We start from the raw sequence: 17344 nt of genomic DNA on the forward strand, positions 1-17344 counted from the left end.
TAACATCAATGACAACACTTTAGTTGGTGTCAATAACAACCTATATGGAACAATCTCCCCCTTTGGCATTGATGGCAACACCACTAGATATAATCCTATCACTAATGTACATTTGTTTAGAATGCAACACCACTAGACATAATCTTCTCATTAATGTACTTTTGTTGAGAACTTCCCCTAACTACTAGTTGACTCTTCTTTTATTTTCCTCTTTCTTTAGAAGTTTTTTGATTCTCATTATTTTTGCTTATCTCTCCCCATTTGACATTAATGGAAAGATCAAAATATGGGTACAACTACGGTACATCTTTTTTCGACTAAGGAATCCCCATGTATGTGATATCTCCTTATGTCTACCTATCCTCTCCCTTTGATGAGTAGATATGAATATTCCTTCTATTTGCGACTACATCTAGAGTCACACTACTAAGGTTGTATCGTTCTACATGCAAAATTTCTTCTCTTATGCTTCTAATGATGCTTCCCTATTATTGTGTTTTTGCAATACACCTTGTGAACTACAATTGGATAATGCTCCTTTACTGAGAATAAGGAAGAGAGGTCACTCATAACCTCTCTCTAAGATACTCAAAACCTTCTTTGGGTAGTGTTTTGGTAAAGATAATTGAAACTTTTTCTTTTGAAGTAATGTATTCTAACTTTACACTCTGATCAACTACATTTTCTCTGAGAAAGTGATATTTGATGGGGATGCACTTTTTCTTTAAGTGTGAAATAAGATTCTTTAACATATTTATAGTACTTGACATGTTTACCTTCATATCTTGCAAAGGTTTTTCATCCAGAGAACTTGAGTACAACAAGTTTCTACTACAATGTATTCTATTTTAGATGTAAATAGGGAGACAAAAGTATGTTTCTTACTCACCCAAGAAACCAAAAAAAATCATAGATAAAATTCTCCTCCACTAGTGCTTTTCTCGTCATCCACACTACCTACACAACCTGCATCTTTATTGTTGAAAATGTAACTAGTGTCATTCTTCATAATTATGTCATCATTATAACTGTAAAAAGAAAGAAACGCAAATATTTATTTGTAAAAAGAAAAATTATTTTACTATGAAATGGGTTTCTTTCCCATTGTATATCAAGCACCCATTATGTGATTTAGAATTTGTTGAGTCATGTCAAAGATTCAAATTCAAGATGTAAAAGCCTTGTGTGGCTCAAGAACCAAAGCAAGAAAAATATTATTGTGTAAAAGATGAGTCTAGAAGTTGACCAAAAGGTAAGTCGGTCAGCCCTTCAAGTCAGCCTAGAAGAGGCCTAATTTGCCCATCAAGAAGCCTACAAAAGAGAAGCTCAAACACACTGGAAGGACATACAACAAAATAAGTTGATGATCTGATCTGAACTAAGAAGGAAGAACAAAATTTCTAGAAGAAGCAGCGAAGAAGAGGAAGAACCAAATTTATGTCTTTGCAATCTCTAGTTCACACGTGAAAGTCTACTCAGATCCATTTTTTGCAGAGAATTATTTGAAGAATGGATGGTTTATCTTTTGGTGGTTAGTCTTAGGTCAAGGTCTTGGAAGTCTTTATTGAATTGATTCTATAAGAAGGATTTTTTTGGTTTTCTCCTTTGTGGTTTTTTCCCTCGCTTGAAGCCTATTTTTGGTGTCTTATTGTTTTAATTGTGATCTTCTTATTGGAATTTGTCTTGATGATGAACATAACAACACAATAATAATGACGCACTAATCTAATATCACAGGAAAGTGTCACGAATAAAGAGAAAATCAAGTTTATAAAACCCTAATCCATTATGCCCTAGATTTCTCAACATGTATATTCTATTAGAGTGAAGTATTTTCTTCTTGAATACCATAGGCGTAAGTCTAGGGTGCCTTTAAATATCTTAAAATTATTTTCACATCTAGCACATGATTCACTTTTGGAATAAGCCACATTTGTTACCATAGGAGTTCTAACCAGTGCATAATTTTCCATGCCAAATTTATTTAATATTTCATTTAAATAATTTGTTTGAGAGATGAATAGATCACTAGCAATCATAGGAAGAATAACAATTCTCCCAGCATGGACATCTCAAACTCCTTTTGCATTTTTGTTGAAAACTTTTCTCATTAGAGCAACATCACTTCCAAAAATAATGTCATATACATATACCACAATAATAATAAAATTTTCATTATTAGCCTTGATATAGAAATTGATGTCTATTACTATTGTTACGAAACCTTGCTATTGTATATATTTTTCAAGCCTTGAATACCAAGCCCTAGGAGCTTTATTTAGACCATACAATGCTTTCTTCAATCTATATACATCATTTTCGTTTCTTGAATACTAAAATACCTATGGTTTCTCAACATATATTTCTTCCTCTAAATAACCATTCAAGAATATTGATTTGACATCCATCTGATAAAATTTGAACTTTCTTAAACAAGCAAATGCCAAAAATATTTTGATAGCTTCAATTCTAGCTATAGGAGCAAAGGTTTCTTTAAAATCCACACCTTCCACTCAAGCATACCCTTTATAGACAAATGTATCCTTATTCCTTGCTACTTTTCCATCCTCATTTAGTTTGTTCCTGAAGATCGACTTAACCCCAATTACATTATTATATTTTGGTCAAGGAACAATTTCCCATGTATGATTTTTCTTAATTTGGTCAAACTCTTCCTCCATAACATTAACCCGATGCTTATCTTCATAAAATTCAACAAATTTTTTGCTATCAATCTTGGACATTAAATCATATTTGACATAACCCAATGTGCTTTTCAATTGCCTTATGGTATGAATCCCTAACTCCTTATTACAAGGATCTGGTTTTTTAAGTGAATATTTTAACATACCTTGAGGGAGCCTATGGATGTAGATTTTCCACCTCTTCTTACTCTTCCTCTTGTTCTTCTTGTTCCTCATGTTCTCATTGCTTTTCTATTTCCTCCTCTTGGGGCTCATAGTTGATTTGATCATCTAAACTATCATGTTATTTTTGTCTACCCATATGAAGAGATGCCTCATTTATTCTCACGTCAATGCACTCAACTATTTTGCAAAGTATTTTGTTATAAAAATTATAATCTTGACTTTTAGAGGAATAACCAAGTAGGATTCCTTCATCTACTCTGGAATCAATCTTTCCCAAGTTGTTCTCATTTATTTTGTTATAACATTAACTTCCAAAGACTTTGAAATGTTTAGGGAAGTGTTTTTTGTCATGCCATAGTTCATAGGAGTCTTGTTTTTGTTTACTCTAATATGAGAAACATTAAGAATGTTGATTTTTGTTTGAACTACTTCTCCCAAAAAAGTATTTGGAACTTTTGACTCATCAAACATTACTCCGACCATTTCTTGAACAATCATGTTTAGTATTTTAGCAACACCATTTTGTTCAAGAGTTCTAGATATTGAGAATTGTCTTTAAATCCTGTGTTTCTCATAAAATTTAGTGAATTCATTGGATATGAATTCATCCTCTATCTTTACTTAAGCATTTAATCTTCAAGTGCATCTCATTTTCAACCAATTATTTCAATATCTTGAACTTATCAAAAGCTTCATACTTTTCTTTTAGTGAAACAACCCATGTTATTCTAGTATAACCATCAATTAAGAAAATGAGATATGCTGCACCTCTTGGAGATTGAGTTCTCATAGGTCCACAGAGATCTCTATGAATAAGTTCTAAAGGTCTTGATTTTGAATTCCCATTTGCCTTGAACTAAATTCATGATTGCCTTCAAAATTGACATGATTGGAAAATAGTATCCTCTAGTTTTGAAATTTTGGGAATTTCTCTACAACATCATTTCTACTTAGCATGAAAAAAAAATCAAAACTAAGATGACCTAGTACCCTATGCCATAACCAGCTCTCATCCATTTTTCCCATGCAAAAACTTTGTTTTCCTCCATCCAGTACATATACATTACTTGATGTTCTAAATAATTTCATAATAGTTTTACTTGAGTCTACCCTCTTTACTTCACAACTATTTGAATGAAATAGGACCTCATATCCTTGGTCACACATTTTTCTAACACTAGAGAAATTATGTTTAAGACCATAAACACATAGTACAATTGGTCCGAGATTTGGTATTTCCTTTGTATAAAACAATTTTCCCTTTTCCCATTATTCTCGTTGAAGAATTATTTCCAAAGATAACACCTCATCCTTTGTCTATCTTTATTTTGATTTTTCGTTGGTACTACAGAATCAATTCTATGTCTCAAACATGATCTCAAACACACTAAAATGCCATGACACCAAGCACTTTTCTCAACGGAAATGTAACAACATTGAATCAATGAAGTATACATGAACTTATGTAACCCATAACTTTTTTATATTACAAATTTAATACAACAAACATAGGGCTTCCTTACCAAGGAGCATGGCCCTTATAGTTAACCCCGATACAAGGAAAACTAGGGTTTAATTTCAACAACACATGACAATCAATCTACCCAAGAAAAAGAACAACTTGACTTACTTGCTAAAGAAACGCTTACACCGACCCTTTCATTCCGCTTGCCTTGAATACCTAGCATGTCCTTTTCCACCTATACATAGAGAATAGGTTGCTCCAACACCCCTTCCCTAGCTACTCACAAGGTCCTATGTTGCTCCAAATTAGATTACACATACCATCTAATTAAACTACCTTCTTACAGTGACAATGATCCTCCAAGGTCATTGATCTTAGGATCCAAAATTATACCCTCACACGGTGTATATATTTCTCCTTAGATCATTGTTCATGGTAACAAAACACTAGCACTCTTACAATCCCTTTACTCCATCAAAGTGTCTATTCATAAGCTACCAAACTAGGTCTACTAAAAGTGATCAATCTTCCACTAAATAATTTGTATATTATGCCTTTAATACTTTGTCCATACACATATTATATGAATATACCTAACACATTGCATCAACATTCAATTTCCAATGAATATGCCCTTTCTTCCTTCAATTTATGATAGTTTTTCTATCCCTCCCAACTTCGCACTCTTTTGCCCACAACTTGAGATTATTTCAGCCCTCGTTAGGATCATATACCACCATGGCACCAATGTGCAATCGTTGAGGTTTTGCGTCCATAAACACATAGAAAAAACACACATCTTGTCACTTCGTTTAGGGTCTCGATCCTCTCCTTCATGCATAAAAATATAGAGCACAATAACCATACTTTGGGACAGAACTTTGGAAGGATATACATGGATAGAAGAATACCTAACTAGGGCACAAATAATCATAGAAAGCAACCTCAATTCTTGCTAGTACATGCCTCCATTAAGGGAAAAAATACACACATAAAAGTCGTCTTACTTCTGCGAAAATTCAACCATCAAACAGACATAAAATAACCATGAAATGATCCAACTTATTCCTTTCTTAAGATATGTAGATCTATGAAGTAATTCACACTTCTCTGGGTAGATATCACTTGATATTTGATGCTCACTTGATTCCAAACAAACTCTCACTCCTAATAGTGTTCTCGGTGGAGTCACTTTTCACCAAGGGTCACATCTTTAAGCCAATCCGACCTGAGCCTACATTCTCAAACACCATTATCATAAGGAATAAATTTATTTTCATTTTCTTTCACCCACTCCATTGTATCCATAAGTTCCCCTTAGTCCATCAAGGGTGCCCCTTATACATCCAATGAATAAACATTATTTTTCTCTTTGGTCTTTCACCTGCAAATTTAGGTACAAAGCCCAACACTTGGGTACATAGCCCATAAAACACATTTATGTGGGTCAAATCCTCACAAACCTCGTACCCTAGGGGTTGCGGGAGTATCTCACAATATACACTTCTCAACACTCCCTCTTAGCGAGGGAGGTACTTCCACTACTAGGAAGTAACTCATCAATGACACTAGTGCAAGATTTGGCATCCACCACTGCAACATACCTTGTAGAATGAACCACATTGTTCTCAATAATGTCCCTACCACTAGAAACCTCTTGTTTCTTCTTCTCTTGAAATTTCTTCAGGCCATTCCGCAATTCCTTCTTTCCAATTGTAGAAGTCTCCTTACTCCCAATTAAGCATGCAGTCTTCTTAGTTTGTGAATTCTCCCTCAGAACTTGGCTACTCCTGCTCAAACTTGACTCCATCTGAGTCTCAGGAAACTACTTCTTCCCTTGATCTATGGGATTTCCCATCATCTTGTATAGATAATGCTACCTAAATCCAATGATCGCTCCAATAGAGTTAGAGCCTTTGGTCCTAAGCATCACCTTTCCATCTTGGAATATCACCTCAAACCCCTTTGTTTCAATCACTGAGATATATAACATGATATACTAGAGCTCTGGTACCAACAATACATATTGAACTCATAACAACCCACCTGAATCCATCCTTAATGGCACAACACCTGGCCCTCTGACAACTTTCGAACTCTTGTCGTAAACCTCCATGTGCAATTTCATGTCCCAATCAATTATAGTCTCAAAAACTTCATGTGAACTTGCCATATGCTTTAACACTTTTCTATACATGTACCACGCATGCTCATCAATAATACCCTAGAAGAAATAATAAACCAGAGAAAAGTAATCCTCTAACCTTATTGATAAGTCATCCAACTCACCTAAAGATGTAGCAGCCCCAACTATCTCCTTCCTCTTTTAATTATATCCCTTCTTTTTGTGTGGACACTTACTCACATAATTATATCCCTTCTTTTTGTGTGGACACTTACTCAAGTCCTGAGCCATGTTAGGTTGTGTTATATTCTTTTGTGGATATTGAGCTTGAAATCATTGTCTACAATGCCCCTATCCTTTTTTATGGTAACTTTTCCTCTATTGTGGAACCACTTTTGGCCATATATATCATTTTATGAATGGATTAGAGTAGTGTATTTGATAGGCAATGCCAGAGAAAATCACAACCATTTGAATAATGACAATTATACTAATGTATATTTTCCCTAACAACTGCTCCATAAATAGGATAACTAGTGTGAATCACTAATAACCTAAAGAATTAGCAATTTGATTCTAGTAATGAAATATATCATTTCAAAAAGAAGTATGTGTATCTCTATACAACTAACTTTCCCCACTTAAATATGTTGCTAAGAGTTATTGCATTTATTGATATGCATGTTGAAGACCTATTGTTCATGCATGCAACTAGAATCAAGAGCACTTTGGATATTATAACAAAAGCATATCAATTTTAAAATTGTTAGCTTGGGCATGGGATTAATACATTTGTTATTGTGTTGTGTAGAGTTCTTCCTTTGATGGGTAAGTGTCATACAATACACATAGCAACTATAGAGTAGGGAGATAATTAGTTATTTTAATTAAATTGAATAACAATTCTTTAAAAGAAAAATTGATTGTACTAGAAGTAAATCTACATTATAGTAATGATGTATTTATATGGCTACAATTTTTTTTAATAATATCCATAGTCATAGGGAGAATAATTAAGCCAATTTTATACCATGACATATGAGATGAATTACATGATTTTCTAATTGATAGAAAAATCATATGCAAGCCTAAATGGCTCATTAATGGCCCCACTACTTTCTTGGATCCCTCTACAAGATTTCCCTTTCTCTCCAACTCTCTTTCTATTGATTTTTGAAAGTTTAATCATATGATTGATTCATGAGAAATGTGATGGTGCCCTCATCAAAGTGGCTCTCAATTTTTCCTTTGCTCATATTTTTATGGGCAATGTGTATTGTACAAAGTTGTATCAATGACTGATATGTATATCTATAATAAAGTTCTAGAACTATATTTTAATACTAATGGGATAGATATCAAGTAAATAAATTTATCTATTACTTGTCATAAGGTGAGGTTGGCTTTGAGTGGTATTAAAGCTACTAGATTTCTTATAGGTATAGTTTGAAATGAACCTAAAATTTTTGGCTCTCATTTGAAATCAAAGGAATATAGTTTTGGGTATGGGCTATGGCTCTTTAAAAGGAAATGAAGACATGATCTCCTCTTGGTATAATATGTGGCTATCTCTTGGGATAACATTACAACATATATATCCAATTTCAAAAGTAATTTTGGCTGATTCCCAATCCATCATTTAGCCTCCAAAGGTATTCTTCAAAAGATTAGGAATAATTTCCTTAGCTTCCAATGATAAATGAAGATAAGAAGGAAATAATGACATATCTGAGATGTGACAAGCTAGGAAGAAAAAAAGATTAAAGACTCTACCTCAAGAATGTTTTTCTGATTAGAGAGACTTTTATAGCTATTGAAGGTGATATTGTAGTAAAACATGGAAGATTTCAATTGATTTTATTTTTACAAAATATATATTCATTCTCATAATTTTTTAATTATACAATTTAAATTTATCGATATTAATAATAAAATATATATATTTAAACAATCGATTTAGTCATCATATAATTGAATTTAACAAATATAAAAATTTAATCTACTAAATATATTAAAAAAACAAATATTTAAAAACTAAATCTAGAAGATTATCAAATCCAAAAATAATAAAACATAGATAGTTAATTACTTCTATTAATTAAATATTTGAAACTACAGTGAGCAAAAAGAAAAGTTACGATCCACACAAGAAAATTACTATGTTGAACATTGTCATTTATAAAATCCAAATAAGAGCGTAACATGGTTTGGTTTTTAGTAACTAATTTAAATTAAAATTCACCAACCATGATTTATTTTATATCATCTTTATCATGCTCTTATCTAAAAGATTAAAAATGAGAAATCATGACACAATTTTGCAGCGAGTCTCAACCAAAAGAAAATTAGGTTGTTCAGTTTTTTGTCTGTATTTTCAAGCATAGCCTGTGGGTTGCCTATTTTATTTTGTGGAAACTTTCAAAATTTTCAGTTTGGGCATCCCCTCACCTCCTTTTCTATTGCATAAAAATTAATGTTTTTTCCATCTCCAATTAAATACTAATTTCAAATAACTTACAAAAATCTTATTCCTCTATTTTTCAAACATTTTCTTGAGGTGTATTATATAGCTAAACGCTGAAGATGATGTCTAATAGTTAGATTGCATTCAAATTTATATTAAGGAAAAGAAAAATCAATAACAAATTATAAAATACCCCACTTTTCTGGATATAATTCATACGATATGCAACTATTATAACTTTGTGCCATTGCTTTTTGAAAAGTATATGAGTGTACTCGACATGATCATACTAATTTAGAGATTTGAACTATACCTTGATCAGGGATATTTTTCATGGTTAGCATCTATGTTTTGGTTAACAAGTGAAAAGATTGGTTTGATGTGAGTGATACAATTTTTATTGCTTAATGATGTGTAAATGAAAATTAATTTTTGATTTTTATATAAAGGTGATAATATATATTTCACAAGTTTCTCCACAGACAGCAAATTAAAAGACAGCAACAATGAGCGTAAACCAAAGGCAAATTAGTTTCTCCACTTTTCTATCTATCTGTAGTTTCGACCATAACTGGTGCGTTGCTTACTACCCCATACAACATATACAAAGATTAAATACAAGTTAATATATTATAAAAATGTAAACATACTAACGATTATTCAACATATTGAAGATTAAATAAAACAAATACAAAGTAGCTACGTTGAATATTATTGTTTTTAAAATCCCAATACGAGAATAACCAGGTTTTAGATAACCAAATAAAATTAAAAGACACCAACAATGAGCGTAGTTTCGACCATAACTATCTATCTAAAGGCAAATTAGTTTCTCCACTTTTCTATCTATCTGTAGTTTCGACCATAACTGGTGCGTTGCTTATTACCGGAGATGTATTTAAACTCAGCTGCAATCGGGATGTGATCAGAAGAACGCTTAACTGAAGGAAGTGCGTGGTCCTTCACCTCGTCCTCGTCAATTAGCTCCAGTAACGACACCACCTTCAACTTCCTGGGACTGTACAGAATGTAATCCAACGTTCCCTTAAATTCTCGATCGTCACGTTCGTGGACGAAGTTAGTGAAATGTGGCTCCCCTGTAACACCTATTTTCTTCACCACGTCTTGCAGGGAAACATTGCATTGGCTATAGGAAAAATAAGCACTTCCTAAACCTATTGTATGATGAAACTCAGATCGATTAAAATTCAAAAATTCTTCGTGTGATGCATCGACCCTGCCTTTGGTAAGAAGTGAGTGGACGGCGCTTGCGGGCAAAGAATTGAAGTCACCACATAGTACAAGAGTGTCATCAGGGTTATTCCGGACATATGTCTCCAAGTGTTCGAGCAAGTAATCAACCTGCAATAGTTTTATATGTCTATTTTTAGTATTTGCATGGATGTGGGTATTGGCTATGCATAGAGATCGATTGATATTTTTGAATGAAAGGATCACTTGCAGAGCAATGTTGTCTCTATGCATCAAATGAATCCACCAGTGAGTTAGCAACTCAAATTTGTTCAGTTTATAAAACGTTGCACAACCATCAACAGTTGTTGTAATGTGGAATGGTCTTTCCTTTCCCTTAAACACCCCTTCATATCCTAATTTCTTCAATTCTGGATGGAAAAAGTCAAGAAAATGGTTCTGTTGGACCTCCTGGAGGCAAATGATGTCAGGGTCGCACTGTAAAATTTCGTTCAACAAATTTTGCCTGCGATATGCCCACTTGAGGGCGAATGAAGGACAGTCTGGGTACTTCTGTGAAGTAGCCAATACGTCTGCGAGAACATTGTATGTCACAACTGTGAATGTCAAACTTCCATCATTGTTGGTGTCGTTCTTCATTTGTATCATTTGCCGAGGACTTGGAAATGGAATAACAGGCTGAGTAACGAAACGTCCCTTTCCTTCAACTTCGAGAACTAATACCTTGCCTACATCGTCGGTGGTGGGTCTGTAAAGATCATCAGAGCCAGACAACAACATGCTAGCTGTGTTGTCATCGCTAGAATACCATCTCCTGCTCCTGCTCCTCAAATCATCATCATCATCATGGCTGAAATACGTCTCTAACAAATCTTTTGCACTCAGTGCTATATCTACAATAGGTTCAATGGGAATCTTTTTTGATTCCATGGGTTACGCTCCTAATTTCTCTTCAATACTCTTAATTGTATTGCGTTGTGCTTTTTGCCTTAAAAACAAAACAGAAATATAGCTCCACGCTCGATAAACTGAGAAAAAATGGAGTTCTACTTTAATTCGCTATCTCAACAACAGAAGTATATCTCCTCTCCACGCTCCAAAGATGGATGTGTCGTATTCGTGATATAAATCGAAAAGATTGGTCCATGCTTTTATACTCAATTTCATGAATTCTATATGATGTTGCGTTTAGAAAAAAATAAACTAATTGGAGTTTGGTTATCATGTCGGCCTGATTGGTTATGTAATTTAGAAAAGGTTGCAGCACGAAATCACATCTTTGAAAAGAACCATTATGTGGAAAAAATAAAATTTTAGCTAGAAAATATTAATTTTCTTTGCTTTTCTTGTTTTCACATTTGTTATTTTTTAACTTTTTATATAATTTAAATAAAAAGGGAAGTTGAAATTATAGGCTATTCAAGATATGGCACTAAATATTATACCTATCTCTATTTCTTGCAGATATTAAGCATAGTTTCTTTTAAAGTCAACCTTTGTTACTTATGGATGGTTAAGCTTCAACAAAATTTCAATGGGTGTAATAAGAAATGTTTGCGGGAATGATTGATCCCATGATACTCCCATGTAATTATAAAATCTTACTAAAAGATATGTGTGTCTTTCTCATGTGAAACATCAATGTTATACACAACCTTTTTTACAATTTTAAGAGTAGTCTAAATGTTTGATGTAAGGGTCGCTCTAGCTCTAAATACAATAAATAAGTCTAGTTCAATTTCTTCCTAGTTTCCATGTATTTGCTTTTCCGTTTTGTAGTAACAGTGACTCCAATGGAACACTTGAGGTTTGTTAAACAATGCTTATTATGATTTTGCACATTATCATTTCTCGCAAACAAATGTATTTCCTTATCAAATGACTCTATTGTGGAAGTATCCAAGTGTGTATTTGTATAAGTCATAAGTACTTTTGAGTCTTCCGTAGTTGGTGTTACATCCCTTACATTCATGAGCCAATAGGGAAAAATTCTTTGTCGGTTTCTCTGTCCATCTTGTCAAAACATAGTATCAAGTGTCACGACCATTGTCAATGAGTTCCATAATTATTTTGGAGAACCACATGCATATACAGGTTAATCCATAACAGGTGACAACTATCCCAAGTCATGAACCAATATAATTGACCTCCCACCAAAAAAATATTTTTCATTTTCTCTGAAACTTTGTCAGATTTTCGAATCAATGTCTATTAATAGATTTCTTCCAATTAAACTCATTTCATCTACGAGAGTATATTTCACATGCTTCATCTCTTCAGCGAATGTATGTAAACATTTTCCTTTTAGAGGTTTCTGTATTTGATTGGAAGTTGAAGTGTGGAATGAGTTGCAAACCTCGTAGGAGCTAAAAGAACTAATGAACTAGAAAATTTCAACAAAATTGTCATTTTCTCGATTGGGAATTGAGATAAGTCGAGGGAACACATGTACAATAGCTACATTCTGCCATTGTAGCAATTTCTTCCCACGTCGATATTTTTCATATGACCATGATTTTGTGGCATCCATCAATGGAAGGTGTTTAATATCAATATTTCTCTTCGTCTATGCATCAATAAGGGAATTATCATTGTCGACATTATATGTGTGTACATGTACTTGTTTCAAAACCTTCATACCAACATTTAGAACCACAAACCAATGGCTTCATTTTGAAAGAGGGAGCTCTAGAAGCAAATGAATTGCCTCTTATGCACCTATATCCCTGTCAACAATGGTTTCACTCAATAAAATATTGTATACATGGGTTCGTGACTCATACGTATTTTGAATAGAAGAGACACAAATTAAAATATCATGAAATTTCTTTAATACTTTTTCATATTTTGTAGCATATTTTGATATGTAATTAATGATGGTGTGTTTTGAGAGAATATGTTTTATGAATTGCATAATATGCGTATGTGTTCAAATGATTTTGTTTTATTATGATTGTACTAACACATAGGTGTTTAGATAGTTGATAGGTACTTGACTGTAGTAGGTGATAGTTGTAGCATTAGGTCTAATGACTATGAGTTGACTATGGATTATGACATGATTTTTAATCTTGCTAAATGTTGATTTCAAATTGATAGATACTATTGTCTTGATATTTGGAACATGTGGTTGAAATGTGTGAATAGTTGCAGGAAGCATGTGGGTATTAGCCTGATAGGGTAATAGTTAATGTGTTTAAATCACTAAAATTTGGGTGATGTGATAGTGCATAGTAACACTCAATTGCAGCAAGGAAAAGGTTAAAGAAAGGAATTGGGCAAGAATTCCTTTGGCTATGTTTGGAAATCCTAAGTACAAACGAATGAGTGCTTTGCTACAGGAAGTTTTCTTAACCTTAATCTTGTTTGAAATTATGTGGATACATGCTATATTCATGAACATGTACTTAAAAGGTATATTAGTTAGTTTTTTGTTACAGGTGGAGCTGTCAAAGGATCAGAGTCCCTTGAGAGATAGTGTGGATGTGTTTAGTTGCAAGGTAAGGTAAATAGTATGTTATTATGTTTATTTATGCGTTAACATTATGTGTTTATGGCCATATAATGCAAGGAGTTGCATGACAAGAGAGGTTTCCATGAAATATTGAAGAAGGCTTAGGTTGAGCTTCCCTTGGGAACCATGGGGATTGAGTCATGGTGTTTGTTCCTAGTCTTGTGCTTTTAGTCTTTTACGATTTGTTGAGCTTGATTTACGGTTTTTTTTATGTCTAGTGCAAGGCCTTGACACTTTGCTTGTATTTTCGTATTGTTGTCATTGGTTTTCATGATCTTCTTCGTGTTTGTTTCTTGTCTTAAATTTTATGTTTTGAGTCTTGGGAATTGGTTGGGAAAGAGGAAAGTTGATGGAGCTCAAGAGAGTTGTGTGGTACTTGAAAGGTAATGTAAGATTCATATGAAGATCTCTGCATGAGTAAGTGCATCGGAAGGTAAGGTTGTGACAATTGGTTGGACTGGTTGGGTCCATTTTGGTAAATGGATGGTGGCAGTATAGACATGTGAAAGGTAACCAAAAAAGGTAAAATAAATGGATATGAGGTGTTAGATTCCTTCGCTATGTTGGGAATGATTGTTCTCAATGTTGTGCATGTCATGCACAAATAAGGAAGTTATCTTAACCTGGACTTTATGTTATCTGGTAAAAATGTTATGATCATGAATATGTTGATGTTTATATGTATGTATGTATGTCATGTCTGACATGGTTATCATGGATCATGATTATTTTATGTTAATGTTTAACATATGTATGTATGTCGTTGACTGACTAGATCATTATTATTCTATGTTAACATTTATATACATATGTATGTTTTTATCCATGTATCTATGTCACTATTCGGGAAGGTTGCCAAGGATCATTCTTGTGGAGGAATGATTACTTATGCAGGAGAATGGCATGAAGAGGTTCATGGTTTATGAGGAATCAAGTGGAACAATAGTCATGACAAATATACTAGGGCAATGACATGTAGTTATGAGTTTATATTATGCAAATTATACAATGCTTATTTTATGGATAGGTTATACCGATGGATACATCAGCAAAGTGAAAGAAATGTGGTCTGCGGCATGCTAGGATAAGCATGGATAAGACACTGGAAGCAAGGCTTCTTGGTAGAGGTAGTGTGGTTTCAGATGTGTGGTATTACTATTGTGCATATGTCATAAATGTTGTACATGTTGCATCTGTGATGATTGTGCACATGCATTATTGTCCATATGTAGTGTGTGTACATGTTGTTTATGCAATATTATGTACAGGGTGTTAGTACAGATAATGTTGTATGAATGTTTCATAGATGGTGCTATGTACATGTTGGATATACAATGTTGTGTACATATTGTATTGTGTGCATGACAGATATACGATGTTGCGTGCATATGGTATTGTGCACCATTTGGGTATGCAGTGTTGTGCACAAATGATGCTATGTATATGTTGGATATGTAGTGCTATGTGAAAGTGGTTTTGCGTGCATGTTGTACATTGGTACTATGTACATATGGTGTGGTGTGCATGATTGTACAAGGGGTGCTACGTGCATGTGGTGTTGTGTACCTGTTGTACAAGTGGTGTTGTGTGCAGGTACTGTGTACATGTCGTGCATGTGGCGATGTGTACATGTGGTGTCGCGTACATGTCATGTGTGTGGTACTGTGTACATGTGGTATTGTGTATGCATTGTTTAGTGGTGCAGTGTACATATGGCATTGTGTACACGTTGTATAGGTGGTGCGATGTACATGTGATGTTGTGAACACATTGTGTAGGTGGTGCAGTGTAACTCTATACATGTTACATATATGGTACTAGTGTATGTGTGGTATTGTGTGCAAGTCATATATGTTGTGTTGCAGGCATGCGGTACTATGTGTGTGCATTGTGTAGTCATGGTATCATTACATGTGTACTTGTTGTGTTGTACACTAGATGTAGGTACATGTATTATGTGGCATTGCATATTGGGTACAAATGTATGTGTTTAGTTGTATATCAGGTATATGTGTATGCATTTTGAGGTTGTGCAAGTTGTGTGCAGATGTGTTGTCTTATATTGTACACCGAGTGTGGGTGTATGTATGTATTGTGTTGTGTCATACATCAGACATAGGTGGATGTATTATTTTTTGTTGTGCACATGGTTGAGGAGAAGGCACTGGGTGTTTGTCGGGTGTGGCAACTGGTGTGAGGTGCATATAGCATAAGGAAAAAGGTGGAAGCTAAGGATTGATTAAAGGATAAGTATCAGTGTTTTATTACAGTTTTATTATGCATGTGATTTATGATTTTGATGGTTATGTTTCGAGCTAACTTGATGTGATATTTTATACATGTTGATTTGGTCAAATATGCTAGTTTGACTTGTTATGACAGGAAGTGAACAAGATTCATCAAGATGGATCACAAACAATATAATGATCCAATTCAGATCAAGATGTGGCGGTTACATGCCTCTTAATTATATTAAAATGAGTATCGCATTCCTTTCAATTATTGAGAAACAAGGGAAAGCTCCAAACATCTAAAAAATTAACCCTAGGAGATGAAAAGCCAAAAGTTTGTGGGCACCATTGTTGTTAGTTGGTACACCAACTTCCAGGGGTTGTAACTTTGTACTTCTATCTTTGTTTGACACGTACAATAACTTGTTAGAAAGATCTATCCAAGGAATACAAATTTGGACTAAAAATCCCTACCATGGGCCATTAGTTTGCTCGTTTTCCAGAAACATCTTCTTTATGGCCTAAAAATGGCTTCAGAAGTTCAAGACTCGAAAAAATGCCAAAAATAGTAAATCTTGTTATAGTTAAGAAAACTAAAAGTAATAGTTTTGGGGGTCCAATTGGAATGGGTGGGTGGCCACTAATATTGACCTGAATCATTACTCCCTCCTAAGGAAGTAATAGTCCCCATTGTGATGAGCACCTCCATGAGATGGGAAATTTATATTAAAGATGTTTCTTAGTGAGACACCTCCCATGGTGCAAGAGTTGGCTAGATTTTACAAGTTGATACATTTGGATACTCTATTTGCGAGTGTTCTTGATCTATTTGTCCATGATCTGATCAATTGTGGCCTATTTATTGAAGCCTGGGTTGAGATTTGTTGGTGTCCATTCATCGATAATTCCTGATGTGTCCAACATTGGTAGAAAGTATGGTCGAAGGTGGACCATATTGAATACAAGGTGCAAGTCAAGGAATAGTGGGATACCGAGCTTGCAAGCTTTGTATCCCACATCCTTGGTGATGGTGTAAGGCCTATATTAGAGTGGTTGAATCTTATGATGAGATCCAACGAGGTGTTCTTTCTGCAGATGTAACCAAATTTTATTTCCCACCTAAAACTTACGGGGCACTCGATGTTGATCATGTTGTTATTTGCATTTGGAAATAGATTTGTCGAAGATGTCATGAACCTACTAGTGAATGTGTTGAATGCACTTAATAAACTTGGTGGCTTTATCGACTTCAGACTAAACATGGGCGTATTATTCACGTGTAATTCCAAAAGGCAGTGCAACATCAAGGGGATAAAATGGATGAAATCCTAGGCCCACTTCAAAGGGGTTATGGACAGTCGAGCTATGGAGAGCTGTATTATAGTTGTGTTCCACATAGGGAAGACTCTTATATCATGTTCGTGGATGCTTAGAGTTGTACATGCATAGTATCTGCACAATTA

At 34.2% G+C, this 17344-nt stretch overlaps 1 protein-coding gene across 1 annotated transcript in view; it reads right to left on the reverse strand.

Moving 5' to 3' along the window:
- LOC149158438 (carbon catabolite repressor protein 4 homolog 1-like) overlaps positions 1 to 11066 on the reverse strand; it is a 93760-nt gene extending 82694 nt beyond the window's left edge. The window contains exon 1 of the mRNA XM_089433981.1: positions 9812 to 11066. Within this exon, the coding sequence (XP_089290107.1) occupies positions 9812 to 11066 (1255 nt within the window). The remainder of the gene's footprint in view (positions 1 to 9811) is intronic.
- Between the last annotated feature and the right edge of the window lie 6278 nt (positions 11067 to 17344).

This window comes from Pinus tabuliformis, chromosome 5_2 (assembly GCF_031772625.1).
Source record: "Pinus tabuliformis cultivar Carrire ecotype Pingquan chromosome 5_2, CPIR1, whole genome shotgun sequence".
NCBI lineage: Eukaryota > Viridiplantae > Streptophyta > Pinopsida > Pinales > Pinaceae > Pinus > Pinus tabuliformis.